The 25,766-nt window shown below is 39.7% G+C and overlaps 1 protein-coding gene across 2 annotated transcripts in view; it reads left to right on the top strand.

Moving 5' to 3' along the window:
- Positions 1-18,027, top strand: part of PATL1 (PAT1 homolog 1, processing body mRNA decay factor) — a 34,688-nt gene extending 16,661 nt beyond the window's left edge. For both annotated transcript variants that reach the window (XM_002709181.5, XM_070069887.1), the window contains 11 exons: positions 723-812; positions 3,405-3,585; positions 4,704-4,827; positions 5,257-5,354; positions 6,916-6,975; positions 7,811-7,959; positions 9,821-9,980; positions 13,519-13,674; positions 15,738-15,829; positions 15,916-16,065; positions 16,352-18,027. In XM_002709181.5, coding sequence (XP_002709227.1) covers positions 723-812; positions 3,405-3,585; positions 4,704-4,827; positions 5,257-5,354; positions 6,916-6,975; positions 7,811-7,959; positions 9,821-9,980; positions 13,519-13,674; positions 15,738-15,829; positions 15,916-16,065; positions 16,352-16,373 — 1,282 coding nt within the window. In that variant the 3' untranslated portion in view covers positions 16,374-18,027. The remainder of the gene's footprint in view (positions 1-722; positions 813-3,404; positions 3,586-4,703; positions 4,828-5,256; positions 5,355-6,915; positions 6,976-7,810; positions 7,960-9,820; positions 9,981-13,518; positions 13,675-15,737; positions 15,830-15,915; positions 16,066-16,351) is intronic.
- Positions 18,028-25,766: the final 7,739 nt, after the last annotated feature.

Genomic DNA, 25,766 nt, shown 5'->3' on the forward strand with positions numbered 1-25,766 from the left:
GCCAGAAGCTTCTTCTGGGTCTCCCACATGGGTGCAGGGGCCCAAGGATTTGGGCCATCTTCTACTGCTTTCCCAGGCCATAGCAGAAAGCTGGATTGGAAGTGGAGCAGCCGGGTCTTGAACCAGTGCCCATATGAGATGCCAGCGCTTCAGGCTAGGGCAGTAACCCACTGAGCCATAGTGCAGGTCCCTCTCTCCCTCTCTTAACTGCCTTTCAAATAAAGTTAAAAAAAAAAAAAAAGAGAGAGAGAGAGACTGTAGAAGTCCCTTGGGTGAAACTATATGAAGTTATCCAGGACTGACTGATAATATTCTTTAAAATGTCAATTCATCAAAGAAGGCATTGTGATGCATCAGGTTTAATCTCCCACCTGGGATATCCCATCCCATACCTGAGTGCCCAATATCAGTGCCTCCACTTCCAATCCAGCTCACGCTGAGGGTCAGTAGATAGTGATGGTTCAAGTGCTTGGGTCCCTGCTTCCCCTGGGGGAGATCCAGATGAAGTTCTAGGCTCCTGGTCTCATCCTGGCCCAGCCCCAGCTTTTGCAGGCATTTGAGAAGTGAACTAGCAGATGGGACGATCTTTCTGCCTCTTTCTTTGTGTGTCTCTGCCTTTCAATTAAGTAAATAAAAATTTGTTTCAAAGTGACTGAGCACCAGTGCTTGTTTCCCCAAATCATCAGAACAGAATTGAGAACCCTTTTTTCCACTGTTCTTAGATCTCAGGCCCCAATGTTTAGACCAGACACAACTCACCTTCATCCTCAGCACCGTCGACTCTTGCATCAGAGACAGCAACAGAACAGAAAGTAAGTACTCATCCTACTCCCTTATGATCTCTTAATTCAGCTTTTGATTTTCATACTGTTAACAAGATGCTAATAATTTAGTTTACTTTTGAAGTAAATGTACTATCTTTAGCTTATTTTGCTGGTAATGTCAAATCAGAAATGTTGTCATTTTATGTTTTTAATGCACCAGCCCAACTACCAGAATTAAAAGTTTCTTCTTAACTACCTTTTTATTTTAACCTTCTCAGATTAGAGATACTCCTAAAATATGGTGGCCAACCTTGCATTTGGATCTCATGTGAATTCAGTGGTCACTATTTTTGCCTGTAATTATCTAATCCTCATTTGACAAATAGAAACATGTCTTTATGTATGGGATCCCACCTTGGTACCACACACCATGGTAGGTTTTGGGGGTTAAAAGTAAAACAATGTACCCAATAAAAATGTACAACTAACTTTAATTTTTAAAGAAGATTTTTTAATATTTAGTGAGATGGAAGTGCTAACCGGACTTAATCTTCAAACATTGAATACATGTATTGAATTATCACACTGTGATCCATAAATATATATAATTAAAATAAATAAAAAGAACAAAACAGATAAAATCCCTACCTTAATGGAACTTATATTCTATAATCATCTATATTAAATAAAAAACCAAATATATTAGCTTTTCACTACTGCATTTAAATTGCCTGAATGGAGCTACTTAGAAAGGAAAGTTTATTTCAGCTTAGAATTTTGGAGGTTCACTGTCCAAGATCAGTAGCTGGCGAGGCTGGAGGATGAAGGAAGGGATTACGTGTTGAGCCAGGAAAGATGCTCAGCTGATATAATCAGCTCTTTTTCATAGGAAGTACTTCTTGAGGGCAATCCCCCAGTGACCAAAAGACCTTACCTTTGAGTTGCCTTCTAAATGCCTTATATCAAATCTCCATCCTTAATTCAGTAACCATTAACATTAATCCGTTAAAATTAGAATAAGACTTTGCGGCCCAAGTGCCAATTCATGGACTTTTGGAAGACATCCAAACTATTATCCAAGCTGTAACATCAAAGATAACTGAGATGTCTTTAGCCTTCAAATTCTGTTTTTCTGCGAGTATGTGTGATTCCTTCTCACTTGCAGAAACATCCCAGAATATTTTTTGCGGGGGGGGGAGGGGGTAGAATAAACTAGTATGAACCCTTAGTTAAACAAGACACAAAAACTAGGGGCTGGCACTAGGGCGCAGCGGGTTGAAGCCCTGGCCTGAAGCACCGGCATCCCAAATGGGCACTTGTTCTAGTCCCAGCTGCCCCTCTTCTGATCCAACTCTGCTATAGCCTGGGAAAGCAGCAGAAGATGGCCTAAGTCCTTGGGCCCCTGCACCCATGTGGGCGACCCGGAAGAAGCTCCTGGCTCCTGGCTTCGGATCGGCGCAGCTCTGGCCTTTGCGGCCATCTGGAGAGTGAACCAGATGGAAGACCTCCCTCTCTGTCTCTGCCTCTCTCTGTAACTCTGTCTTTCAAATAAATAAATCTTTTAAAAAAAAAAAAAAAAGACAAAAAATACAAACCATAAAAAGAATTATGCATTTGACTGTTAAAATATTAAATTTCTATAAATGAACAGTACTGTAGACAAGTCATGAAACTCGCAATACAAGCAATCCCAGTGGTTCAAAAAATGAAAATACATCAGAAAAATGTAGATTAAAATTAAGTAACCAGTTAACTTCCTCAGACAGGTAAAACCTGAAGTGTTGCACCACTGTCAGTGTTGGCAAGGATGGAGCATACAGCTTATTGAGAGAGAATTTGACAGTAGAGAATAAGATTGAAAGTGTGAATATGCCTTACACTAGCAGTTCTATTTTTTGTTGTTTACCTGGTATATTATCAGTATGGTAAAATTATGAAAAACATAATATTGAATGAAGCAGAATTACATGTCTCAAATCAGATTTAAGGGCATGCAGAATAATACTGTGTAATATTTAAAGGTAGACACATACAATAAAAGTGTAAAACAGGATGCATGCCAGTAGAAAAGTGGTTCTTCTGTGAAGGAAGGGAAGCTGGAAACCAGGATCCAGAGAAGTACAAGAGGCCTTCAACTGTAAATGTAATTTTGTGTTGCTATAATAAATTATGAGCAAATTTTTTTTCACTACATCAAAATGGTGGGTAAATAAATACTTATTATTGTATATTCTGGACTTTTGTCTATATTTGAAATATTTCATTATTTTTAACAAGTTTTAAAAATGTGTATAAACTGTATAGTCAAACCAGGTGTAGGACTTTAGACAAGTTACCTGATCTTTCTTTGGCTCAGTTTGTTAAAGTGGACAAAAGAAAACTACTTCATAGGGCTATTGTGAGGCTTATACAAACATCTGTGGTGAAAGTGTTATGGTAAGATACTCAAATCTTGGTTTTATTTCCTTGATTATGTATTGCATAGCTGTTTCCTCTTAAATTCTATTGACTCAACCCTTTTTCATTATCTTTTAAACATAAGCTGAGAAGAATCTTTATTTGGCCTGATTTATTCCTCTGTTGTTAAAAGGCTTAATTAATGTGTCCACTTGGAGTGAGTATGACATGTTTGTTCTTCAGTCAGCATCGGAATCTTAATGGTGCAGGAGATAGAGGAAGTCATCGGAGCAGTCATCAGGATCATCTCCGAAAGGACCCCTATGCCAACCTCATGTTGCAGCGGGAAAAGGATTGGGTCTCCAAAATCCAGATGATGCAGCTGCAAAGCACTGATCCCTACCTAGATGATTTTTATTATCAGGTAAATACTCTGCTAATTTCAAGGATAATAATCTGCCCTCTTACATTGATGAGGGTGTTCATTTAAATATTGGTAGTTTCTTTTGAGGTAGTTTTCAGATGGGTGAAATTGACTAAGCAAATTCTGTCCTTTTCAAGTTGGAGACACTACTGTGCTATGTGACTTTGGATTCTTCCAAGTAGAGGCCCTCAGACCAATGTTTTCAATTCTTTTGGAGTCAATAATGTGGTTCTTTCTGTTAAAAATATTGATAGTCTGGAGCAGTGTTTAGCCTGCTGGTCAAAACACCCATATCCCACATTGCAACCACCCGAGTTCAGTTTCCTGCTCTGGCTCCTAACTCAAGCTCCCTCCCTGTGCTGACTTTCTGGAAGGTAATGGTAATACCTCAAATAACTGATTTCTTGCCTTCTAAACGGGAGATTTGGATGCATTCTTAGCTCTAGACTTCAGTCCAGGCCAAGCTTCAGCCATAGCAGGCATTTGGGGAGTGAACCTGGGTAAGAGTTTGCTCACCCACTTGCTCTCTGTCTCTCAAGTAACTTCTCAAGTAACTGTTTTTTTTGTTTTTGTTTTTGTTTTTGTTTTTTTGCAAAAGAGGCCAGTGTTGTGGCACAGTGAGTTAAGTGGCTGCTTGCAATGCCAGCAACCCATTTTGGAGCACAAGCTGCTCTAGTTCCCATCCAGCTCCCTGCTAATGCATCTGTGAAAGCAGTGGAGGATGGCTCAAACACTCAGGCCCAGCCACCCACATTGGAGACCCAAATGGAGTTCCAGTCTCCTGGCTTGGACCTAAATCAGGCCTGACCACTTGGGGAATGGATCAGCAGATGGAAGACTTCTCTCCCTCTGTCTCTCCTTTCTCTCTCTCCCTTACTCTGTCAAATAAATAATTCTGTTTTTAATGGAAAAGAACACCGACAGGCTAATTTTAGAGATATTTCCATGGAAAACCTTTGTGAAGGGTAGAATATTTTAATAAAGTAAATTTCTAGCAGTCTTAACATTTCTAGAGTTCAAGTTTGTGTTACTGCCACTATCCAAATTAATTATTGAACGAAAAAACCAGCCATGTTTTGTGCTTGTGTTGCAACTACAATTACCTTCTCATGTGATAGAATTACTTTGAAAAACTGGAGAAGCTCTCAGCTGCTGAAGAAATACAAGGTGATGGCCCTAAAAAAGAACGCACCAAGCTTATCACTCCTCAGGTGGCCAAACTGGAGCATGCTTACAAACCTGGTAAGATCCTAATCCCCAGGCCTGTAAGAGAAATTTAAAATGCTATTGATGTGCTAAAATTGAGTCAGACATACATATAAACAGATCCAGATATTTGAAAATTACTTACAAAATACCATTGTCTTTAATAAATGCAAAGATCAGCCTTTGTTCAAGCATAGAATGCGTGGTGTGACAGAGGACCTTTCAGGCTCTTGAAATTTCAGAATTTTTTAAAACCTGTTACAATTTTCAGTATCACTCAAATAGGTAAAAGGGGAAGAAAGTACAATAGACTTTTATTGTGATAATTATTGCAACAAAGGATAGGTCAAATAATCTGCTTTTGTAGTATACTATGAATAAAGAACAGAGAAAAGTAAAGATCTTTGAATACTGCTTACTATATTGCTGAGTTTTTACTTTATTGAAAATTTTTTATTCTTACAGTGCAGTTTGAGGGCTCCTTGGGAAAGCTTACTGTCTCTAGTGTGAATAATCCTCGAAAAATGATCGATGCTGTTGTGACATCTCGGAGTGAAGATGATGTAAGTTTAAGCAAAATTGTATTTTTAAGAATGGGTGGGCCTTCACCACTTTTTTGGGGCTCACTGAAATGAGATCAGGCATGGTAGAATTGTTCATAGTCTAACCCAGAACTTCCGTCTGAAATGTTACAGCATTCTGGTTTTCCACAGATACGCTGATATTAGTACCTTCATTTCTAAGGCATCCAGACTGGGCCTGGGGTGGCAGGAGTCTCTGGACTAGATAATTTTTGGTTCAGACAGCATCTACAAGTATATTTCAAAAAGTTTATGAAAGGGGGCTAGCATTGTGGCACATAGGCTTAAGCTGTGGCTTGCAAGGCCAGCATCCTGTGTTGGAGTGCTTGGTTCAAGTCCTGGCTGCTCTGTTTCTGATGTAGCTTCTTGCTAATATGCCTGGGAAAGCTGTAGAAACAGTCCAAGTGCTTGGGCCCCTGGTACCCATGTGGGAAACGCAGGTGAAGTTTTGGGCTCCTGGCTTTGGCCTGGAAGATGGATCTCTCTCTCCTCCTTCCCTGCTTTCCTCTCCCTCCTTCTATGTCACTCTGCCTTTCCAATAAATAAATAAAATACTTAAAGTTTGTGGAGAGGTCATAGCAGTTAAAATGCCACTTGGAATGCCCACCTGTCATTGGAGTGCCGGAGTTCACATTACAGCCCCACTTGTAATTCCAGCTTCTTGCTGATGGGCACCTGAGAGGCATCAGATGATAGTTGAGTCTCTGCCACTACTTTGGAAGACCTGGATTTGCACCTGGCTTTGGCCATGGCCCAGCCCCAGCTATTACAGGCATTTGGGAAGTCTGTCTGTTTCTCTTTATACCTTTCAAATGTGTAATAATTAAAAGTATAAATTTAAGACACCTTGTGAGAAAGAAAGGTATGTTTATTTTGGTACAAAACTTTTAAATTCATATATATCATATTTACTCCAGCTTACTGATTTAAAAAATTACTGTTGGTGCTAGCACTATGGTGTAAGCAGCTGTCTGCAGCACCAGTATCCCATATGGGCGCCAGCCTGGCTACTCCACTTCCAATCCAGCTCCCAGCTAATGTGCCTAGGGAAGCAGCGGAAGATGGCCCAAGTGCTTGGACCCCTGCACTTATGTAGGAGACCCTGATGAAGCTCCTGGCTTCAGCCTGGTCCAGCCCTGGTCATTGCAACCATTTGGGGAGTGAACCAGAGAATGGAAGGTCTCTCCTTTCTCTGTCTGTCTGTCTCTCACTTTCACTCTAACTCTGACTTTTCAAATAAATAAATAAATAAACCTTTTTTTAAAATTTACTGTTTTCTATGTGTTGAAGATTTTCCTATATCTTTATATGCTGCTGTATTCTATAATTATCATTTACCTATCTATGAATTCAGTTTAATAGTTTGTGGTTTGATTTAGTAAACTTTCCTTTGTCTACACTAGTATTGTTTTAGGTTATTAACTCTCAGAGAGTTAAGATTCTTTTCTCAAGTATTTTCACAAATGAATCTAGAAATGCACACTTCATCATTTTTTTTAACAGAGATAAAGAGTTCACATTGAATAGTCTTCATCTTTTTTAGGAGACAAAAGAAAAACAGGTTCGAGACAAAAGAAGAAAAACCCTTGTTATAATTGAAAAAGTAAGTTTTAAATTTGTTGAAGTAGTTAGTTTCAGATAAGTGTCAAACGTATATGTACACAAGAAGTGGAAGCAATTGGTGTTTGATTTTCATTAGTGAATGTATCTAAGTGCCTGTCTGTAGCACAGCACTCTAGAAAGGATTGTGATACACCTCACCTTGGGCGTCATGGAAAGAACACTGTAGTTAAAGTTAAAAGTACTGGGCATTTGTCCAAGCTTGTTCAGTTATAGCTGAATAGCTTTGTGCGGGTTATTTTCTAAGCCTGATAGAATGAGGAGAAAGATTAAATTGTTTCGTGTATGGATTAATTAGGTCAAGTCAGTTCACAGATATTCATTGGGTACTCCCTGGGTGATGGGTTGTATTCTGAGTTCTCAGGGTAATCAGATATATATAGGAAATTGGTTTGTAAAGTATAAATACAATGGCACAAAGCCATAGAGCAGAGTGGTTAAGAGCATAGAGTCCAGAACCAGGCTACCATGCCTGTCATTTCCATTCCTGACTTTGGCAAGTTATTTAACCTTTGTCTGCTGCCCTGAATTTCTTCATCTGTAAAAAAATGAGATGATACTGTTTTTTTCATTGGGTAGTGCTAAGTTTAATTATTTTACTACCTTTACTTGCTAGATGACGATCAGGGAGGAGTAAAGAATGATGTTTGAGGAACTTTTTAAGTCATTTCAGTGTTTGACTTTTTTTTTTTTTTTTTTATCTCTCTCTCGAGTTTTCACTCTTTTGTCTCTATCTGATAATCCTAAACTGGGAAGTTCTTTAATGCTCTGTGATCCTGACCTAGCCTGTGTTTGGCCTGCTTTTGTCTCTTCCTTAGACCTATAGCTTACTCCTTGATGTGGAGGATTATGAGAGACGTTACCTCTTAAGTCTAGAAGAAGAGCGACCTGCCCTGATGGAGGAAAGAAAGCACAAAATTTGTAGCATGTATGACAACTTAAGGGGGAAATTGCCTGGACAAGAGAGGTAAGCATTGTGTACTTTGAGGAAATCAGGAGACTAGCTAGACTCTCCTGAATTTTATATTTCTTCCTTTTCCTACCATAATTGTAGGTTCAGGATCTATTCTTTTGATCTAACTCAAATTCCACTTCATATAAAACCATTTCTTAATAATTTCCAGTCACAAAAATACTCTGTATTCTGAATGTATTTATTATTTAGCAAATACATGTTTAATGTTTACTAAAGACTATGCTAAGTTTTGGAGGTACAGTAAAGAACATTAATTGGGCTTTTATTTTTTAACCAGATTGTATTCTGGTTCGTGATTACTGACATGTCCAGCCTTCTAATTTTATGTAGTTGCTTTTCTGCTAATATAGGAAGTGTAAATATTTCTAGTTCCTTGAGATTCCCATAGAATATTTATATGCTATATACTAGTCAATTTTCCAATGAATACTAAGCTCTTCTCTGTCTCTCTTTATTATCTCCCATTATCTGAAAAAGACTCTTGTTAATAATAAATATTCTGTGAATACCAAATACTTGTTTGCTGAATGCAAGCAGACTTCATCTCCTAATGGCTCCCACTCCCTTTGCCCTTTCGAAGAGACTGCTTTTAATCTAGGGCAAAGAATAACACTTTCTTTTCAGCACATCTTTTTTGGAGTTGGGCTAATGGCACTGGTTGAATAAATGTGGTTTATCCACGTATTAGGGATGTTATGTAGTTTAAAGTTACGAAGTTTAAAATGTATAGGAGATGAAATATTTTTATTGACATGGAAAAGTGTTCCCAAGAATTTGAGAGAGAAAGTTATTACAAATGCCTATGAATTCCATGGGCCCATTTCTTCATGAAATAATAAAAATACATATACGATACATAGCGAAAAGGTTCTTCAAAATAGTAACAGCAAAATTAACTTTGATATAATGAATGTTTTTATTTTCCTTTGGCTTATATATATTTTCAGATGTTGTTCTGTTAACCATTGTGATACTTGTGTGGTTACTTAAAGCTAATAAAGCAAATTAATGCATATAGTTTGACCAACTTTTTTAAGATTATTTGAAAAGCAGAGTTACAGAGAGGCAGAGGCAGAGAGAGAGGTCTTCCATCTGCTAGTTTACTCCCCAAATGGTTGAAATGGTTGGAGCTGTGCCAATCTGAAGCCAGGAGCCTGGAGCCTTCTCTGGAAGGCTCTGGAAGTCGAGTGCAGGGGCCCAAGGACAGCTTCCTCAGGCCATAGCAGAGAGCTGGATCAGAAGTCGAGCAGCCAGGATTTGAACCAGTGCCCATATGGGATGCCAGTGCCACAGTGCCGGCCCCTAATGTAAACTTTTTGAAATGATAATTTTCTACATTTATGAAAAAAAAGTATTCTTTTTGTAAGATTTTTATTTATTTATTTGAGAGGTAGAGTTACAGACAGAGGGAGAGATAGAGACAAAGGTCTTCCATCTGCTGGTTCACTCTCCAAATGGCCACGATGGCTGGAGCTGGGCCGATCTGAAGAGCCAGGAGCTTCTTCAGGTTTCCCACGTGGGTTCAGGGGCCCAAGCACTTGGGCCATCCTCCACTGCTTCCCTAGGCCATTAGCAATGAACAGAGCCAGAAGAGGATTATCTGGGGCTCGAACTGATGCCCACATGGGATGTCAATGCCACAACCAGAGGCTTAACCCACTACTCTACTGTGCTGGCCCCAAACATTTACTTTTTATGTTTTGAGAGTTGGAGAAGTAATTCTCACTATTTAGCACTATAGATTGCTGTGAAAATAAATGCAGTATGTTCATACAGTAACAACTAAGCAAGACAAAATGAGAGTTTGTTATATGTTCTTGCTGACCTGGTTGGTATTTTTCTTCTTGTGCAGGCCAAGTGATGACCACTTTGTACAGATTATGTGTATCCGAAAAGGGAAGAGAATGGTTGCCCGCATTCTTCCCTTCCTCTCCACAGAGCAAGCAGCTGACATTCTCATGACTACAGCCAGGAACCTCCCTTTCCTTATCAAGAAGGATGCACAAGATGAGGTGATCCACCATGAGGGACTTGTTGCCTTTAGGTCTTTAGTTGTTAAGATTTCTAGAATCCAGATTTCTTTTCCTCTCCGCCCTTTGTGTTGTTTTCTCTGACTTTTGGTAGTATGGCTTGATTTTTTTTTTTTAAGATTTATTTATTTATTTATGTGAGAGGTAGAGTTACAGACAGGGAGAGACAAAGAGAAAGGTCTTCCATCTGCTGGTTTACTCCCCAAATGGCTGCAATGACCAAAGCTAGGCCAATCCCAAGCCAGGAGCTTCTTCCAGGTCTCCCATGTGGGTACCAGGGGCTAAGCACTTGGGCCATCTTCTGCTTTCCTAGGCCATACCAGAGAGCTGCATTGGAAGAGGAGTAGCCAGGTTATAAACTGGCGCCCATGTGGGATGCCAGTGCTGCTCACAGAGGCTTTAGCCCACTATGCCAGAGCGCCAGCCCCTGATTTGATTAAAGCAGAATCTTGAGTACTCCAGACCCATATTTCTAAGCACATATTTGATATATGGACCATGTTTCTAAACATGAAGAAAACAACAATTCCATCTTACTTGATGGAACTGTGAAGATGTGGTCTGTATCTTTATTACTTGGGAATTAAATAATTTAGCACTACCCTTTTACTGACTTAGAATTTACAAGGAGGAGGGCTTTTGTGTCTTTAACAAGCTCCCAGCTGAATCTGACACCCACTGAAGTTGAAAATTTCTAGTCTTATTACTTTGCTAGCTATAAAGTATCACTCATTGGACTGTTATCAGTAGTTTAACATTAACTGGTAGACTTAAATGGGGTCCCACAGAAATCAAGCCAGTGCTTTTAAATAATTTTTGTTGTAATCTAAATTTGAAACATTATCATCAAGTTTATAAGTTAATTCTTGGTTAGAGTTTCTGTTTATCGCTGTCAAAGCACTTGACAGATTTGCAAAATTTTCACTGATCTTAGAAAATTTAAAACAAGTTGTTAAGAGTATGAGAGAGGATTAATATTAATGATTGTGAGATTCAGAGTAATAAAATGTATTAGTGGACCTGTTGGAGTAGGCAACAGGTTGAATCGTAACTGAGTAGTTTGTCCCCAGAAAACAAGTGATGTCAGGATACGCTATAAGTGAAAAGCCATGAAAGAGTTTGAAAGTATTCTTAGACCCTTGAAATTTTACCATCTGCAGAAATAAATGAGAAATTTAGGTCTCATCATGGGAAAAAATAAAGTAGGATGAGACACTGCATTTTTTAAAGATTCCAAGAATTAAAAATGGATTGGAGGAAAGTTTAAGAACTTGAATAAGAGACGACCAAACCAAAAAGTAACAGCTACTTAGAGTACATAAATTGTAGGCAATGAGGCATTTGTTCATCATTATCTCACAGGAACTCATAAATGAAAACCAGACTGGGCATGCTTTGTTCATTCAGCAAATATTTATTGAATATTTCTCTGTACCAGATACTCTTTCATATCCTAGAAATACAGCACCTCATTCTAGATGCCAGGAGCTAGTAATACAAAAATGCATGCCTTCATGGAGTTTCTCAGCCAATGAGAAACAATTGGTTAAAGTAGTAGTAATTCCAGTTCTGAGGCATAAACTGTACAAAATAATCCTGGAATATCTCATTCTAGGAAGCTAATAGATTACTGAGGACCAGTCCAAAGGGTGCATAGATAATCTTGAAGAGGCTCCCGTTAGCCAAAAGTGAGATGATTTGTGTCAGAAGGAAAAAGTAAAGCAGTGGATTAGAATATATCAAATATATTTAACGAGTTCATAATTATACCGAAAACACATTGAACACCTTTGGAGTTCAACTCATTATTCTGAAAATTGGTAAACAAAGGAAAAGATAGAGGCATTAATCTATCCAGCCTTTCTAATTCAACTAAATGGCATGGTTACCAGAGAGTTGATAATACACAAAGAGTCCTTTATAGAAGAATTTAGCTAATAAATGCAAAAGAAGGGATCAAATTAGAAAGTGGCCATTTTGTGTGCCCTAATATAAGGGCAACCAGTCAATCTGGACAGTGATCATTTCTCATTGCTGATAGCTTTAGGTAAAAAACAGATGGAGAACTATACAGTGGTTGGAGCAGGCTGATAATAACTGAACCCACACTAATGCAGTCATCACTACTAAATGGCACAGCCAAGCACTGTGTGCTTCTGAGTGATGGGATGTAACAGAAAGCACACAGCTGTACCCAGGAAATTTTTTTCGATGCCCCTGCCACCACCAGTACCAACACCACCTCTACTCCCCATACCCCTGCAGTGAGCCTGAATCTAATCAGACCTGCAATTCTGTCAATTTATAGGGGGAAAGTATAGCAGAACCTGTTAAGTGACACCATGGAGATGCAATTAGCCCCGTCCAAACTATGGGATAAATGCAAAAAATACAAATGATAAAGGGAGCTGGGCAGTGGTACAGAAACTATTACAGATTTTAAAAGACTTATCAGCCAAATACAGTGTATGAATCTTGATTGAGTCATGATTAGAACACATTGGCTGCTAAAAGAGACTTTTGGGGCAATTGGAAAAATCTGAATTTTGAGTACATGTTAGATGATACTAAATTTGCTAATTTTGTTACGTGTGATTTTGTGAAAAAAAGTTATAGAGATGCAAACAAGTACTTTTAGAGGAAATGATGTGATAGCAATTTAATAAGTTTGGCAAAATGTTGATTTGAAGTAGGTGGGGGGTACATGAACTTCCTCATACTGTTCTTTGTGTTTTTGTATATGTTGTAAAATTACCATAAGCTTTTTATTTAAAGTAATAGGCCACCCAAAAAAGGTCTACTTTGAGTTCGTGGAAGCACTGTTGATTTTATGTTTTATAACTCAGTTTTTCTGTATTTTAACTTTTCATTCTGGGCCACTTGGCAAAAGGAATGGATCACTAGAAGGTTAGAATTTGACAGACTTGGGTTTTGTTTCTGGGTACTTGCTATGTAACTGAACACTAAGTTTCTGATCACTTAGCTTCTCTAATTGTGAGAATTGGCTAATCATCCATTTTCTCAATGAGCTAGGTAAGATATAATTAAGTCTGAAAATACTTATCACTAATTCTGGAACACTCTGAATTTATTCTGTCATACAGTGTTTCTCACGATGTATTGAAATACCAAGTCTTTCCTACTTTACTGTAGATCTCTGAGGGTCTGTGTTCTGTTTACCATTTGTTATTAGCTTCCAGTGCCTGGTACTTTGTAAGGCATTTAAATATTTGTGGAATAAGTTAAAATAGTGTTTTAGCATGAATCTTCATATGTATTAAAAAGTGATTTTATATCTTTGATTCATGCGTGTCTTGGCATTTCCATTGCAAATATAGAGATTTAAAAGTTTCCAGTTGATATCTTTGAACCCATTGTTAAGTTTCTAGTCATATCTGCTAAAATTGTCACCTTTTCCTTAAATATTATCCAAGGTGACAGCTGCAACCATTGTTGAATGGGGGTAGGCAGGCAGTTGGTCACAGCTGCCAGGATATAATGCTTTGTTTGTATTTTGTAGGTGCTGCCCTGCTTACTGAGTCCCTTCTCTCTCCTCCTCTATCATCTGCCATCAGTGACCGTCACCAGCCTTCTGCAGCAGCTAATGAACCTACCTCAAAGTGCACCTGCACCAGCACCCTCCAACCCTCACCTCACTGCTGTGCTCCAGAACAAGGTAGTGTTTTCCTCTTATATTACTGAACTGTATAGCTATCTGAGTTTAAATTACAGGTAAAAAGAGTGTCTGCTATGGCTGGGTAATTGGAACCAAAGGCTTCTTTCTGTCAGGAGTTATATTAAGCTCTTAGTAACAGGCTAGAAATATAATTTTATGTATTTCATGTGAAATACATCTGGTATAGTAGCTCAGGATGTGTCATCGGGGATCCAGTTTTTCTTCCTTGTCCTTCTTTGTAACATTTGCTGAGGTAAACTCCAGAAGGTGGGTTGGAGTCCCAGGATACTTCAGCTCCCTTTCAAAAAAGACCCATTGTAGTTGTGATGTACACAATAAATGAATATTGGTGTCACTGTTTGCATTTTCAACCTAGCCCATTGAGACTGTTTCCTGTTTTTACTCCTGAGTAAAAATTTTGTACAGTTGAGTCTCTAACGTATGTTGTTGAGTTTTAGTAGCCCTACATCTATTTATCCTTTTTCTCTTTTAGACTCCTGTTAACAACCTCTGTTTCTGGGTAAAACTGTCTTTTTATAAGGATGTTTTTTAAAGATTTATTTATTTATGTGAAAGTTAGAGTTACACAGAGAGAAGTCTTCCATCCACTGGTTCACTCCTCAGATGGCCACAAGGGCCAGAGCTGCGCTGATCCGCAGCCAGGAGCCAGAAGCTTCTTCCAGGTCTCCCACGCGGGTGCAGGGGCCCAAGGATTTGGGCCATCTTCTACTGTTTTCTCAGGCCATAGCAGAGAGCTGGATCGGAAGTGGAGCATCTGGGACTCAAACCGATGCCCATATCAGATGCCGGCACTTCAGGCCAGCACGTTAACCTGCTGGGCCACAGCGCTGGCCCCAAGGATTTTTTTTTCTTTAAAACCTAATCAGAGCCGGCGCCGTGGCTCAATAGGCTAATCCTCCACCTGGCGGCGCCGGCACACCGGGTTCTAGTCCCGGTTGGGGCGCCGGATTCTGTCCCGGTTGCCCCTCTTCCAGGCCAGCTCTCTGCTATGGCCAGGGAGTGCAGTGGAGGATGGCCCAGGTGCTTGGGCCCTGCACCCCATGGGAGACCAGGAAAAGCACCTGGATCCTGGCTCCTGCCATCGGATCAGCGCGGTGCGCCGGCTGCAGTGGCGGCCATTGGAGGGTGAACCAACGGCAAAGGAAGACCTTTCTCTCTGTCTCTCTCTCACTGTCCACTCTGCCTGTCAAAAAAAAAAAAAAAAGATTGGCAATTAAAAAAAAAAAAAACCTAATCAATCACCCTTTGTACAGTTTCCTAAGTTGTTGGTGGTTTTTTGGTTATTTTTGTTTTTGCTTTTTTTTTTTAAGATTTGTTTTATTTATTTGAAAGACAGAGTTAAAGAGTTTCCATCTGCTGATTTATTTCCCAAATGGCTGCAACAGCCAGGGCTGGGTCAGACCAAAGCCAAGAGCTTCTGGGTCTTCCATGTGGGTACAGGGGCCAAGAACTTGAGCCATCTTCAACTGCTTTCCCAGACACATTAGTAGGGAGCTGTATCTGCAGTGGTACAGCTGGGACTCAAACTGGCATCCATATGAGATGCTGGCATCACAGGTTGTCAGTTTACCCACTACACCACAACACTGGCCCCTTAACACCATTTTTATTTGTTCAGAACATCTTAACTCTGATTTTTTTTTCTTTTTGTTTACATGAATTTTAATTTTCTGTAGCAAACTTAGTCTGAGTTTGACTTTCCTGTTTAATCCATTTTGGTTCCTAGTGGGAGGAGGGGAAGAAGCCAATTCTCATATTATGGCAGGGAAAAGTCATCTTTTCCTCTCAGGGTGGGCAGCAGAGAGGACTGCTGAACATTGACATTCCATTGCCAAGGCTAAGTTCTGGCACCACTGCCAGAAGTGAAGCCTGGAGAGACAGCCTCTCCACTCAGAGTTGTCTGCTCTTTGCCTGGTTTCGCGGAGAAGCCCAGCATTGAGTTTATTTGATAGTGCAGCTCCCATCAGACATCAGGACCCTTCCACAGTGGTGAAGGATGTTTAGCTCTACTGTTGAGTTTGATTCCCTGTCTCTTTTTCTAGTTTGGCCTATCATTGCTCCTCATCCTTCTGAGCCGTGGGGAAGACCTACAGAATTCAGACCCTGCTGTAGAATCAACGCAGAATAACCAGTGGTCAGTATGAAGTGGTTTCTTCTTGAAGTTTAGGTTCTTTCAGATAATCTGGTTTTTTTCTCATAGTGTTATGGGTTTTCCCTCAGGACTGAAGTGATGTTCATGGCAACACGAGAACTCCTCCGGATTCCCCAAGCAGCCCTGGCCAAGCCGATCTCTATGCCCACAAACCTAGTGTCCCTCTTTTCTCGCTATGTTGACCGGCAGAAACTGAATTTGCTGGAGACAAAACTGCAGTAAGTTTGAAACAAGAAAGTTCCTGTCTTGCTACAGTTGGCACTTTAGAAGTTATGATGGGGGGGAAGGGGCCAAAACTGAATTTGGTGGAAGATGTTAAAGACTTTTACTAAATATGTATCTACTAGTTGTAAAGATATTGGGTACCACAGTGCCCTCACAGAAGTTGACTACAATACTAAATTGTGGGTATTATGTTATGAGAATGTAATTTTAATGCAAAGATTGCCTTCTGTTTTAAGTTATTTATACAAACAAGTTTCCTTTCTCTCTTTATACCCTTAGGCTAGTTCAGGGGATACGATAAAAGATCTCCAAATGTGTCCTGTACCTCCTTGTGGCTGCCACCTGCACTGCTGCCATCAACCAATGGAGTGTTTTTAATGAGGGAGGGAAGGTAGCTTATTGCCCAAAGCAAAGTCTTGTGGGATCAACTCCTGGTTGCAGGGGTTGTTTCCATGTGCCAGGTAGTTTCCCACTGCTCTGTGAAATTTGGCTGGGTGATACTTCTGCTGGTTTCTTCTTTACCTTCTGTGTTACAATTCTGCATGTCCTCCTTTTACTCAATTCTCAATTTTGCATTTTCTTTGCCCTAGAGATACAAATATAATATCTCCCTTTTTCCCAACATCACTACTACAATTCAAAGTAGATTATAGCCTACCAAAGGATTCCTTCCCTCATCCTAGTCAAATCTCTTTTCATTGTCCCATATTAATATGACTATAGGAAAACCAAGTAGAAATCAAAACATAGAAATATATATATACATAAACTTACCCCTAAACATGCATTAATATGGTCTCCAGAGGGTCCTTAAAGAATCAGTTTTAGATTGAAAAATATTTAATTGACACATACTTCTAAACACAAAACCAGCTGACGTATTTTTAATCTATTTCTATTCCCTCTTTTAATTAATTTTATGGGTTCTGTTGGTTTCCATAAATACAGGGTTGTAGCATGTTTAATAAAATCAGAATTCTTAATTGGCTGATGCCAACCTCTAGGCTGAGAAGTCCTTTTTCTCCTCCCACCTTTATTTCCTTTGTTTGGTCCTCTTTAATGGAAACAGCACACGGTTAAGCCTTTTTCTTGCTACAACTACAGCATACTTGAGCCTGTCCCCTCAGGTGCATTCAAGATCACCAAGATGATCCTAACTTAAACCTGCTTCTGCAGTGTAGCTTTTTGCACACTCACCCTGTCTTCCTGAGACTACTTCTGTAAGCCATGCTTTTACTTTTCTTCCCCATTTTCAGTTGATGCCATGGGAGAAAACCTCAAATGTAACCATGGAAGCTAAGTTTTACCTGTATGCTCTTCAGTTTCCTCCACACGATGGGCAGACCTGCTGTCCTCGCTATTCCATCTCACCCAAGTCCCATTCCAAGGCAGCCAGGGGCCTGGGTTTGAATAATAGCAGTGAGGGTCTTCCATGATCTTTCTCACTTACCTACCCCTCTCCTATTCAGCAATCAACCAGGATAAAGAGTTTTGGTCCCTAGTGATTATTAGCCCTGAAGAAAACTAAAACATTAATTCTAATTACCATTCTGATCTACTTTCTGCTGTTCTTACTTTTTCGAATGTAGTAGGAGGGACAGGCTATGACATTTAAAGAGAATAAGTATTTTGCACATACATGTATTGTACAACAGTAAAATCCTCCATTATAGCCAGCTGCCCCTGTTCTCCATCTCCATTTTTCCCCTTCTGAAGCTCCAGGCTCCACCAGCTGTTCCCCAGTGACATTACCTAGACTTCTTCCACATTGTCTGAACCTTGCCGTTAGGCGCCTTTCCTACCTTCCCTTCACACTGATCAAGTGAATACTTGATTATTATTTCTTCCTTACCGTGCTTTATCTTTTTTGTTTGGTTCTAATTAAAGTAAAAGTTTCTAAATTTACATTTTTATAGGGTATTGTAAATAAAAACAAATTGTATACTTGAAGAAAATGTGTGCCTGCGTTTCTACTTTTATTTTTTACTTCTGACAATGATTTGTAATGTGTTTCTAGCATATTTGGATACAGACTGGAAAGCTTCTTGATACTGAAGATTGATAAAGATATTATCACTTAGTGTTTTACTTTTTATTTTTGTTATAAGGAAGACATAAATATTATGTCTAAAACCTGAGATGCTTTTCTTTCCCTCCTCCACCCCGTTTTTTGGTGTTTTTTTTTTTTTTTTTTTTTTTTTTCCTTTTTAACAGATAGAGAAATCCCATATCCACCTGTTCACTCCCTAAATGCCCACAACAGCCAGGGCTAGGCCGGGCCAGAATTAGGAGCCAGGAACTCAGTCTGAGTCTCCCGATGTGGCTGGCAAGTTCGCAAGTACTTGAGCCCTCACCTGATGCTTCCCAGGGTATACATTAGCAGGAAGCTGGAATTGCAAATAGAGCCAGAATATAGCTAACACTCAGACCCAGGTACTCCAGTGTGGGAGCAGGCATCCCACAGCAGTACCTTACTGCTGCAGCAGGGCTCATGTCCTTCCCCCCAACCCTCCATGTAAACTACAAAACAGAATTACAAACTTTAGTAAATATACTATGGTTTATTTTCTCCATCCTATCTGTAAACATGAATAAATCTCCCCTGAGACTTTTTTGGTTGTTTATTTTCATTTTATTTGAAAGGTGGAGATCTTTCATTCACTGAATCACTTCTCAGTGACCACAACAGTCAGGTCTGGGCCAGGCAAAAGCCAGGAGTTAACTCAATCCCCAGGGCCGACGATGTGGCCTAGCAAGTAAAGCCACCGCCTGCAGTGCCAGCATCCCATATGGGCGCTGGTTTGAGACCCAGCTGCTCCACTTCTGATCCAGCTCTCTGCTATGGCCTGGGAAAGCAGTAGAAGATGGCCCACATCCTTGGGCCCCTGTACCTGCATGGGAAGACCCAGAGGAAGCTCCTGGCTCCTGGCTTCAGATCAGCACAGCTCCAGCCAATGCGGCCAATTGGGAAATGAACCAGCAGATGGAAGACCTCTCTCTCTGCCTCTCCTCTCTGTGTGTAACTCCGACTTTCAAATAAAGAAATAAAATCTAAAAACAAACAAACAAACAAACAAAAAAAACTCAATCCCTGTCTCCCTATATGATAGGGACCCAAGTACTTGAGCCATTTCTTGCTGCCTCCCAAGGTGCCCATTAGCAGGAAGCTAGAAATAGGAGTAGAGAAGTCAAGACTTGAGCCCTGACATTCTAATAAGCATGTCTTACCAACTTACTTGGCAACAAATGCCTGCACTTCCAAAACTTTAAGCAACTTGCTTTGTATTTAGCTGCTCTCATGGATAATACTCCCTTAGCTCTTAAAACACACTACTTAGAAGGGAAAAGATCATTGTATAATTACTTTAGACTTGAGTATCATTTTTATTCTAAAATCCTCAAAAAGACAACAAACAAGTAGATAAAGGCCAAAAAAAAAAGTTTAGTATAGAAAAGAAGAGGGAGATAATTTAACATTGGGCTCCTACTTACATGAAGCTTAATTTTTCCTCAGCAGGAAATGTGCTCCTTAAGGATAAATTGCTTGCCTTGGGTACACACCTAGTGGGCAGCAGAGCAGGGGACTCACAGGATATTGCTGGGAGGGAATAAAATTATCTTCAAGTAAAAGACTTATTCTCACCTCTTAACATAAATGAACGCCAAGTGTCATTAGGTAAATGCTTTTAGTGTGGGCTGACCCAGTGTTTCCCCTGCATTCCCCCAAGATCAGGTTCAGAATGTCAGAGGTGAGGAAGACTTCAGCAGTGTAGCCCTTAGGTTTAAGATAGGTGGTAGAGCTCTGAGAGAACAGTGAAGACCCACTAGTGGGAGAATCAAGGTAGGAACTCACTTGTGTGTGCACTCTTATTGTGCTGCTACAACTTGGGCAATACAAGCCCTAGACCAGAAAATTTATGTTTTCCGTGAGGAAAAAGACTAAGAAATAAGTGCTTCTATTTTATGACTATAACAATAGTTTACACTAACAATACTAATTGATGGTTGGTTGAGTCATAGAGTATGTATCAGATAAAATTCAAGAGGCTTTTAAAAGTTATTTTCAAATCTTACAGTAACCATTCAGGGTAATATTAACTTCCCTGCTCATAGATGTCAAAAATTATCAACTTAGGTGGGGGTACTAAAATAATTTACAACAATATGGGACAGTTAAAATAGGCATCAATGTTTGCAATCTTCCATAAGAAAAAAGACCCAGGGGCCAGCATCCTGGCATATCCCACATGGATGCCGGTTTGAGTCCAAGCTGCTCCCCTTTTGATCCAGCTTCATGCTAATGGCCTGGGAAAAGTAGTAGGGCCCAAGTACTTGGATTCCTGCCACCCATATGGGAGACCCAGAGGAAGCTCTTGGCTTCTGACTTTGGATCAGCGCAGCTCCCACTGGCGCGGCCAATTGGGGAGTGAACCAGTGGATGGAAGACTTCTCTGCCTCTCCTCTCTCTGTGTAACTTTGACTTCCAAATAAGTAAATAAATCTTAAAAAAAAAAAGTATTCATCAGGGCCAGCCTTGTGATGCACAAGTTAAGCCACTGCCTGCAGCACTGGTGTCCATGAGTGCTGGTTTGAGTCACAGATGCTCCATTTCCAGCCCCCTGCCACCCATGTGGGAGAACTAAATGTTCCTGGTTTCATCCTGACCCAGCCCCAACCATTGTGGTCATTTGGGGAGTGAACTTGTGAATTGCAGAATTATCTGTCCCTCTTATAACTCTGCCTTTGTTTTTTCTTTAAGGAAAGATTACAAAACAATTATACTCATCACAGCTTTATTTAAAAAATTAGAACCTAAGTGTTCAACATCACAATAATCTGTCATAGACAACAGAAAGGCAACATAATCACAGAAAGTATGCAAAGAGGAAAATGCATATATATGTTTTGAATCCAACTTTTTTTAAAGAAATATTTAGTGTCGGTGCTGTGGTGTGGGTAAAGCCGTTGCCTGTAGTGCCAGTATTCCATACAGGCATCGGTTCAAGTCCCAGCTGCTCCACTTCTAATCCAGCTCCCTGCTAATGCACCTGGGGAAGCAGCAGATGGGCCACTACACTCATGTGAAAGAGCTGGAAGAAAGTCCTGGCCCTTGGCTTCAGCCTGGCCCACCCCCTGTTGTTGCGGCCGTTTAGAGAGTGAACCAGCAGGTGGAAGATCTCTCTCTCTCCCTCTCTCTCTAACTCTGCCTTTCAAATAAATAAGTAAATCATATATACATATTCATACACACACACACAGTTGAAAGGCAGTTACAGAGAGACACTTCATCTGCATGTTCACTCACCAAATGACCAAATGGCCACAACAGCCAGGCCTGGGCCAGACCAAAGGCAGGAGCCTGGGACTCCATCAGTCTCCCAGGTGGGTGGCATGGACCCAGGTGCTTGGACCATCCTCCACTGCCTTTCCAGGAGCGTTTAGCAGAAGCTGGATTGAAAGCAGAACAACCAGGACTCAAGCCAGCACTCCAGTATGGGATGCCAGTGTCACAGAAAGTAGCCCAGCTCACTGCACCATGGCACCAGCTCCTTGAATCCAGTTTTTTTTTTTTTTAAATTCATTTATAATGAAACCCAGAGAATATTGGAAAGAAGCTTACTGATTGATACCTGTCTCCAAGTTGTAGAGTTATGGGGAACTTTCTTTTCCTTTTCAGTTTGTATTGCTCATATTCTTAGAGAAAAAATGTTTTTTTAATTTTTATTAATATAAAGAACAGATTTCATGTATTTCATAGATACAGTTGTGAGATAACCATGCTTCCCTTCTTCAATATCACCTCCTTCCTTCTTTTCCTTTAATTTTTGGAATAACAGTTTCCATTTACTTGATTATCACAAGCTTAATAACACTAATTATAGTGTTCAACAAGTAAGGGCTGTAAACAAATCGCAAAATGTCACTTCCATTCTTATACATCGCCTTTTTGTGTTCCATGTTAACTACCACATGTCAGAGAAAACATGATATTTGTCTTTTTGAGACTAGCTTATTTCACTATTCCAGTTGCATTCATTTTATTGGGAAAGGCAGATTTCATTCTATTTTATGACAGCAGTATCCTGTTGTGTATATATCCCATTGTGTATATACACCACATTCTCTTTAGTCATCAGCTGATGAACATCTGAGTTGATGCCATGTTGTAGCTATGGTGAACTGAGCTACTATAAACATGGGAGTACAGATAACTCTTTCATATGCTGACTTTATTTCCTTTGGGTAAATTCCCAGAGAAAGATATTCTTGAAAAGTATTTTTGAAAAAAAGTAATTACAGAGGCCAGTGCTGTGTCGTAATGGGCTAAGCCTCTGCCTGTGGCCTTGGCTTCCCATATGGTACCAGATCGTGTCCCAGCTACTCCTCTTCCAATCCAGCTCTCTGCTATGGCCTGGGAAAGCAGTGAAAGACAGCCCAAGTGCTTGGGCCCCCACACCCACCTAGGAGACCCAGAAGAAGCTGCTGGCTCCTGCTTTGGATTGGCCCAGCTTTGGCCACTGTAGCCGGTTAGGGAGTGAACCAGCGGATGGAAGACCTTTCTCTCTTTCTCTCCCTCTCTGTAACTCTACCTCTCAAAGAAAGAAATAAAATTTTTTTAAAAAGTAATTACATGCAAAAATACTAAGAATATGATATTCAGTAATAAACATGTTCTGTGTGTGTATACAATCTGGAGAAAAAATATATGAGAACGAAGAATGCAATTGAGGATGAACAAGTGCAATATTAGCCTTTAAGGGAAGGATTGTGAAGAATATGTGTGTAGATGATTGTTCCTGTTCTTCCATATTTTCCAAATTTGTGTTCAATTTGAGTATGTATTATAATCAAAAGTTATTCTCTAAAAGCTATTTAAAATACTAGCCATCTATTTCTAGTGAAAACCTAATTTCTACCAAGGCTAAAATGTCTAATCAAATTGTGCTTGACTTTGGAGCCATGCAGTTGACTGCATAGCAGATGAATATGCTAGGAATCTGAAAATGTGATTTTCCTCAGCGTTTTGGTTACTCCATCGTAAACGTTCAAGATCATATGCCAGTTGAAGGTGGGAAGAACCCCTTTAAATAAATCCAAGTTGCATGTTCTAGTAAGCCTCTGTATTTATATTAAATTACATTTTTTCCCAAAATGATTAACAAAGCTGTGCTGTTAAACATTAGAATAAGACCAAGACATGACTTTGAATTTGACAGACTTCTCATTTTCTGGAGTAGTGAAGGCCATTGCATGAGAAATGGGGAGATTGAAGGAGTCTTTTCCTCTCCTCCCAATTATGCTTAAATACATTGGTAGCGTGATACTTCAAAAAAAAAGTGATTTTTAGGAAACAGTTCTATAATCTGAGGATTCACTGTCTTAAATTACCTAATAGCATTGTTTTGACCTTTTTTCTTGCTTTTTTCTTCTAGTATTGTTTCAACCTTCCTTCTTGCATAAGATAGGTAGTTGCAAATAGATTGCATGTCTCATGACAGGTTTTGCTTTTTATTTTGCAAATGTTGTACATAAGGCTGTCCTAAGAAACTTATTTATCATTCAAGGTGACTCTCTAGGCTCCCAAGTTAGCTGACTTCATTCTCCAAAGCAGTATTAACCAAAGTTAGACTTGAGATCTGGGAAATATCTAGAAGGAGCTAGGTAATCAGTGATATGGGTATTTGCCTGTAGTGGATATAAAATCTCTTAATTTGCCTAGATTGTGCCAATCTAATTAATGAGAAAGAAATTTGCATATAATTTAACAGGGAAAGTATCTCAAATTCCAACCTCCAGGAAAAGCACTACTAATCACTTAGTTGTAAACCACTGTTAAGTGTATTATCCTCCAAGTAATTTCTATAGCATATGCATACAAAGAATTACAAATGTTTTAGTCTTTTTTTCCTAAACATCTTGTTATATATACACAGCTAGCTTGTTCTTTTTGACAATTGTATAATGTCCTATTATGTGCAATTGTGCTGTTATTTATTATTTAAGTGCTCCCCAGTTAATAGGATTCAATCTTTAAATACTTTTTATCAATCACCATCATTCTTCCAACACTGGACCAAGGTAAACCTACAAAAAGACCTTACATTTCTATAGCTTTATGGTAGTGTACAAAGAACACACATTATTCATTTTCTAAATCAATCCTCTTTATAACCTTTTGAAAGGATGAGCAACAGTAATTGTATGTTATCAAAACTAGATCAGCAAGAGCGTCCAGCTGATAAGGATAGCACTTTAAGCTCCATATCTGGTGTGCTGGCTTCAAGAAGGCTCCTCTTCCTGGACACATGGTTTCTGTAGGAGCAGCTGAAAAGCTGTAAGTGTAAGCTTTGAATATCACAACTGCAAAGTCTTCTGATGAGATTTTGATGTCTTCATTTTCCTTATATTAATCAGTTGCCTCTCAGAATGTCCAAAGAAGCCATTCTAGCTGTAGTTATTGGGATTAATTGCAACATGGAAGGATCAGAGTCACAGATGCAGCTGTCAACCATCCGTATGGACCTTTTAGTTTAAATATTTTGGAAGAACAAAAACAAAAAACAAAAAACTTGCTTTCACTCTTCCTCCCTCCCAATATTTTGAAGTGTAGTTTTTATATTGTATATTTACTGCATTAATATGTGAACTCCACAAACACAAAGTAGTCTGTCTTGTTTACAGCTGTGACTGAAAACTCAGTACAGGGTCAACATCTAGTAGGCTGGTCATGAAATAAATAGGCTATTCAAAAACAGAGCTTAAAGGGGTGATGCAGAGAATGGTGCTTGATGTAATAAAGATGTTTATTACATAAGGCCAATTTCAAAATCCACTGTCACCCATTTTATCACAACCGCCCCTGGGTCAGGGACAATTTGATAATAATATAGATCAGGATAAGTGATGATGAAGACCAACAGCCCCTGTTCTGGTGCAGCTTACACTCTGAGGATGACACAGTGATAGGCTCTGAGAAAAGACCAAACTAGAGTTAACAGAAGGAGGTCTGTGCTTTAGACAGAGTAGTCAGGGAAGGCCTTGATGGGCTGTGACATTTAAGCAGACACATGAATGATGAGAAAAGGACAGCACGTAAAGGTTTATGAAGACAGTCAAATCCTTGACATGAGAATGAGGAATTCCTTGAGGATTCAAGGATTGATAGAAGGTCAGAATCACCGGAGTCAAGGGAGTGAGGCAGCAAGTGACCAAACACAGCTTTGAAGGCATTTATTCTCATTGCAATGGGAAACCTTTTCAGAGTTTTTAAGGAAAAACAATGCTTTTATAAATACATAGAGGTGGAAATACACATGAATGGGGCTGTTTTAATCTACTTTCTATAACTATAACAGAACGATTATAATCTACTTTCTAAGTAAATCTATAAAGCTAAATAAATTTAGCTCTTTTAATCTACTTTTTATATAACAAAATTCCTGAAGCTTGGTAATTAATCAAGAAAAGAAGTTATCTCTAGAGTTGTGGCGTAGCAGATTAAGCCACTGCCTGCGAGGTTGGCATCCCATATGGGCACTGGTTTGAGTCTCAGCTGCTCTACTTCCATCTGATCTGGCTCCCTGCTAATGTGCCTGGGAAGCAGTAAGATGGCCCAAGTCCTTCGGTCCCTGCCATCCATGTGGGAGATCCTGATGAAGCTCCTGGCTTCAGCCTGCTCCAGTCCTGGGTGTTG

Source organism: Oryctolagus cuniculus, chromosome 1 (assembly GCF_964237555.1).
Source record: "Oryctolagus cuniculus chromosome 1, mOryCun1.1, whole genome shotgun sequence".
Classification (NCBI taxonomy): Eukaryota; Metazoa; Chordata; class Mammalia; order Lagomorpha; family Leporidae; genus Oryctolagus; species Oryctolagus cuniculus.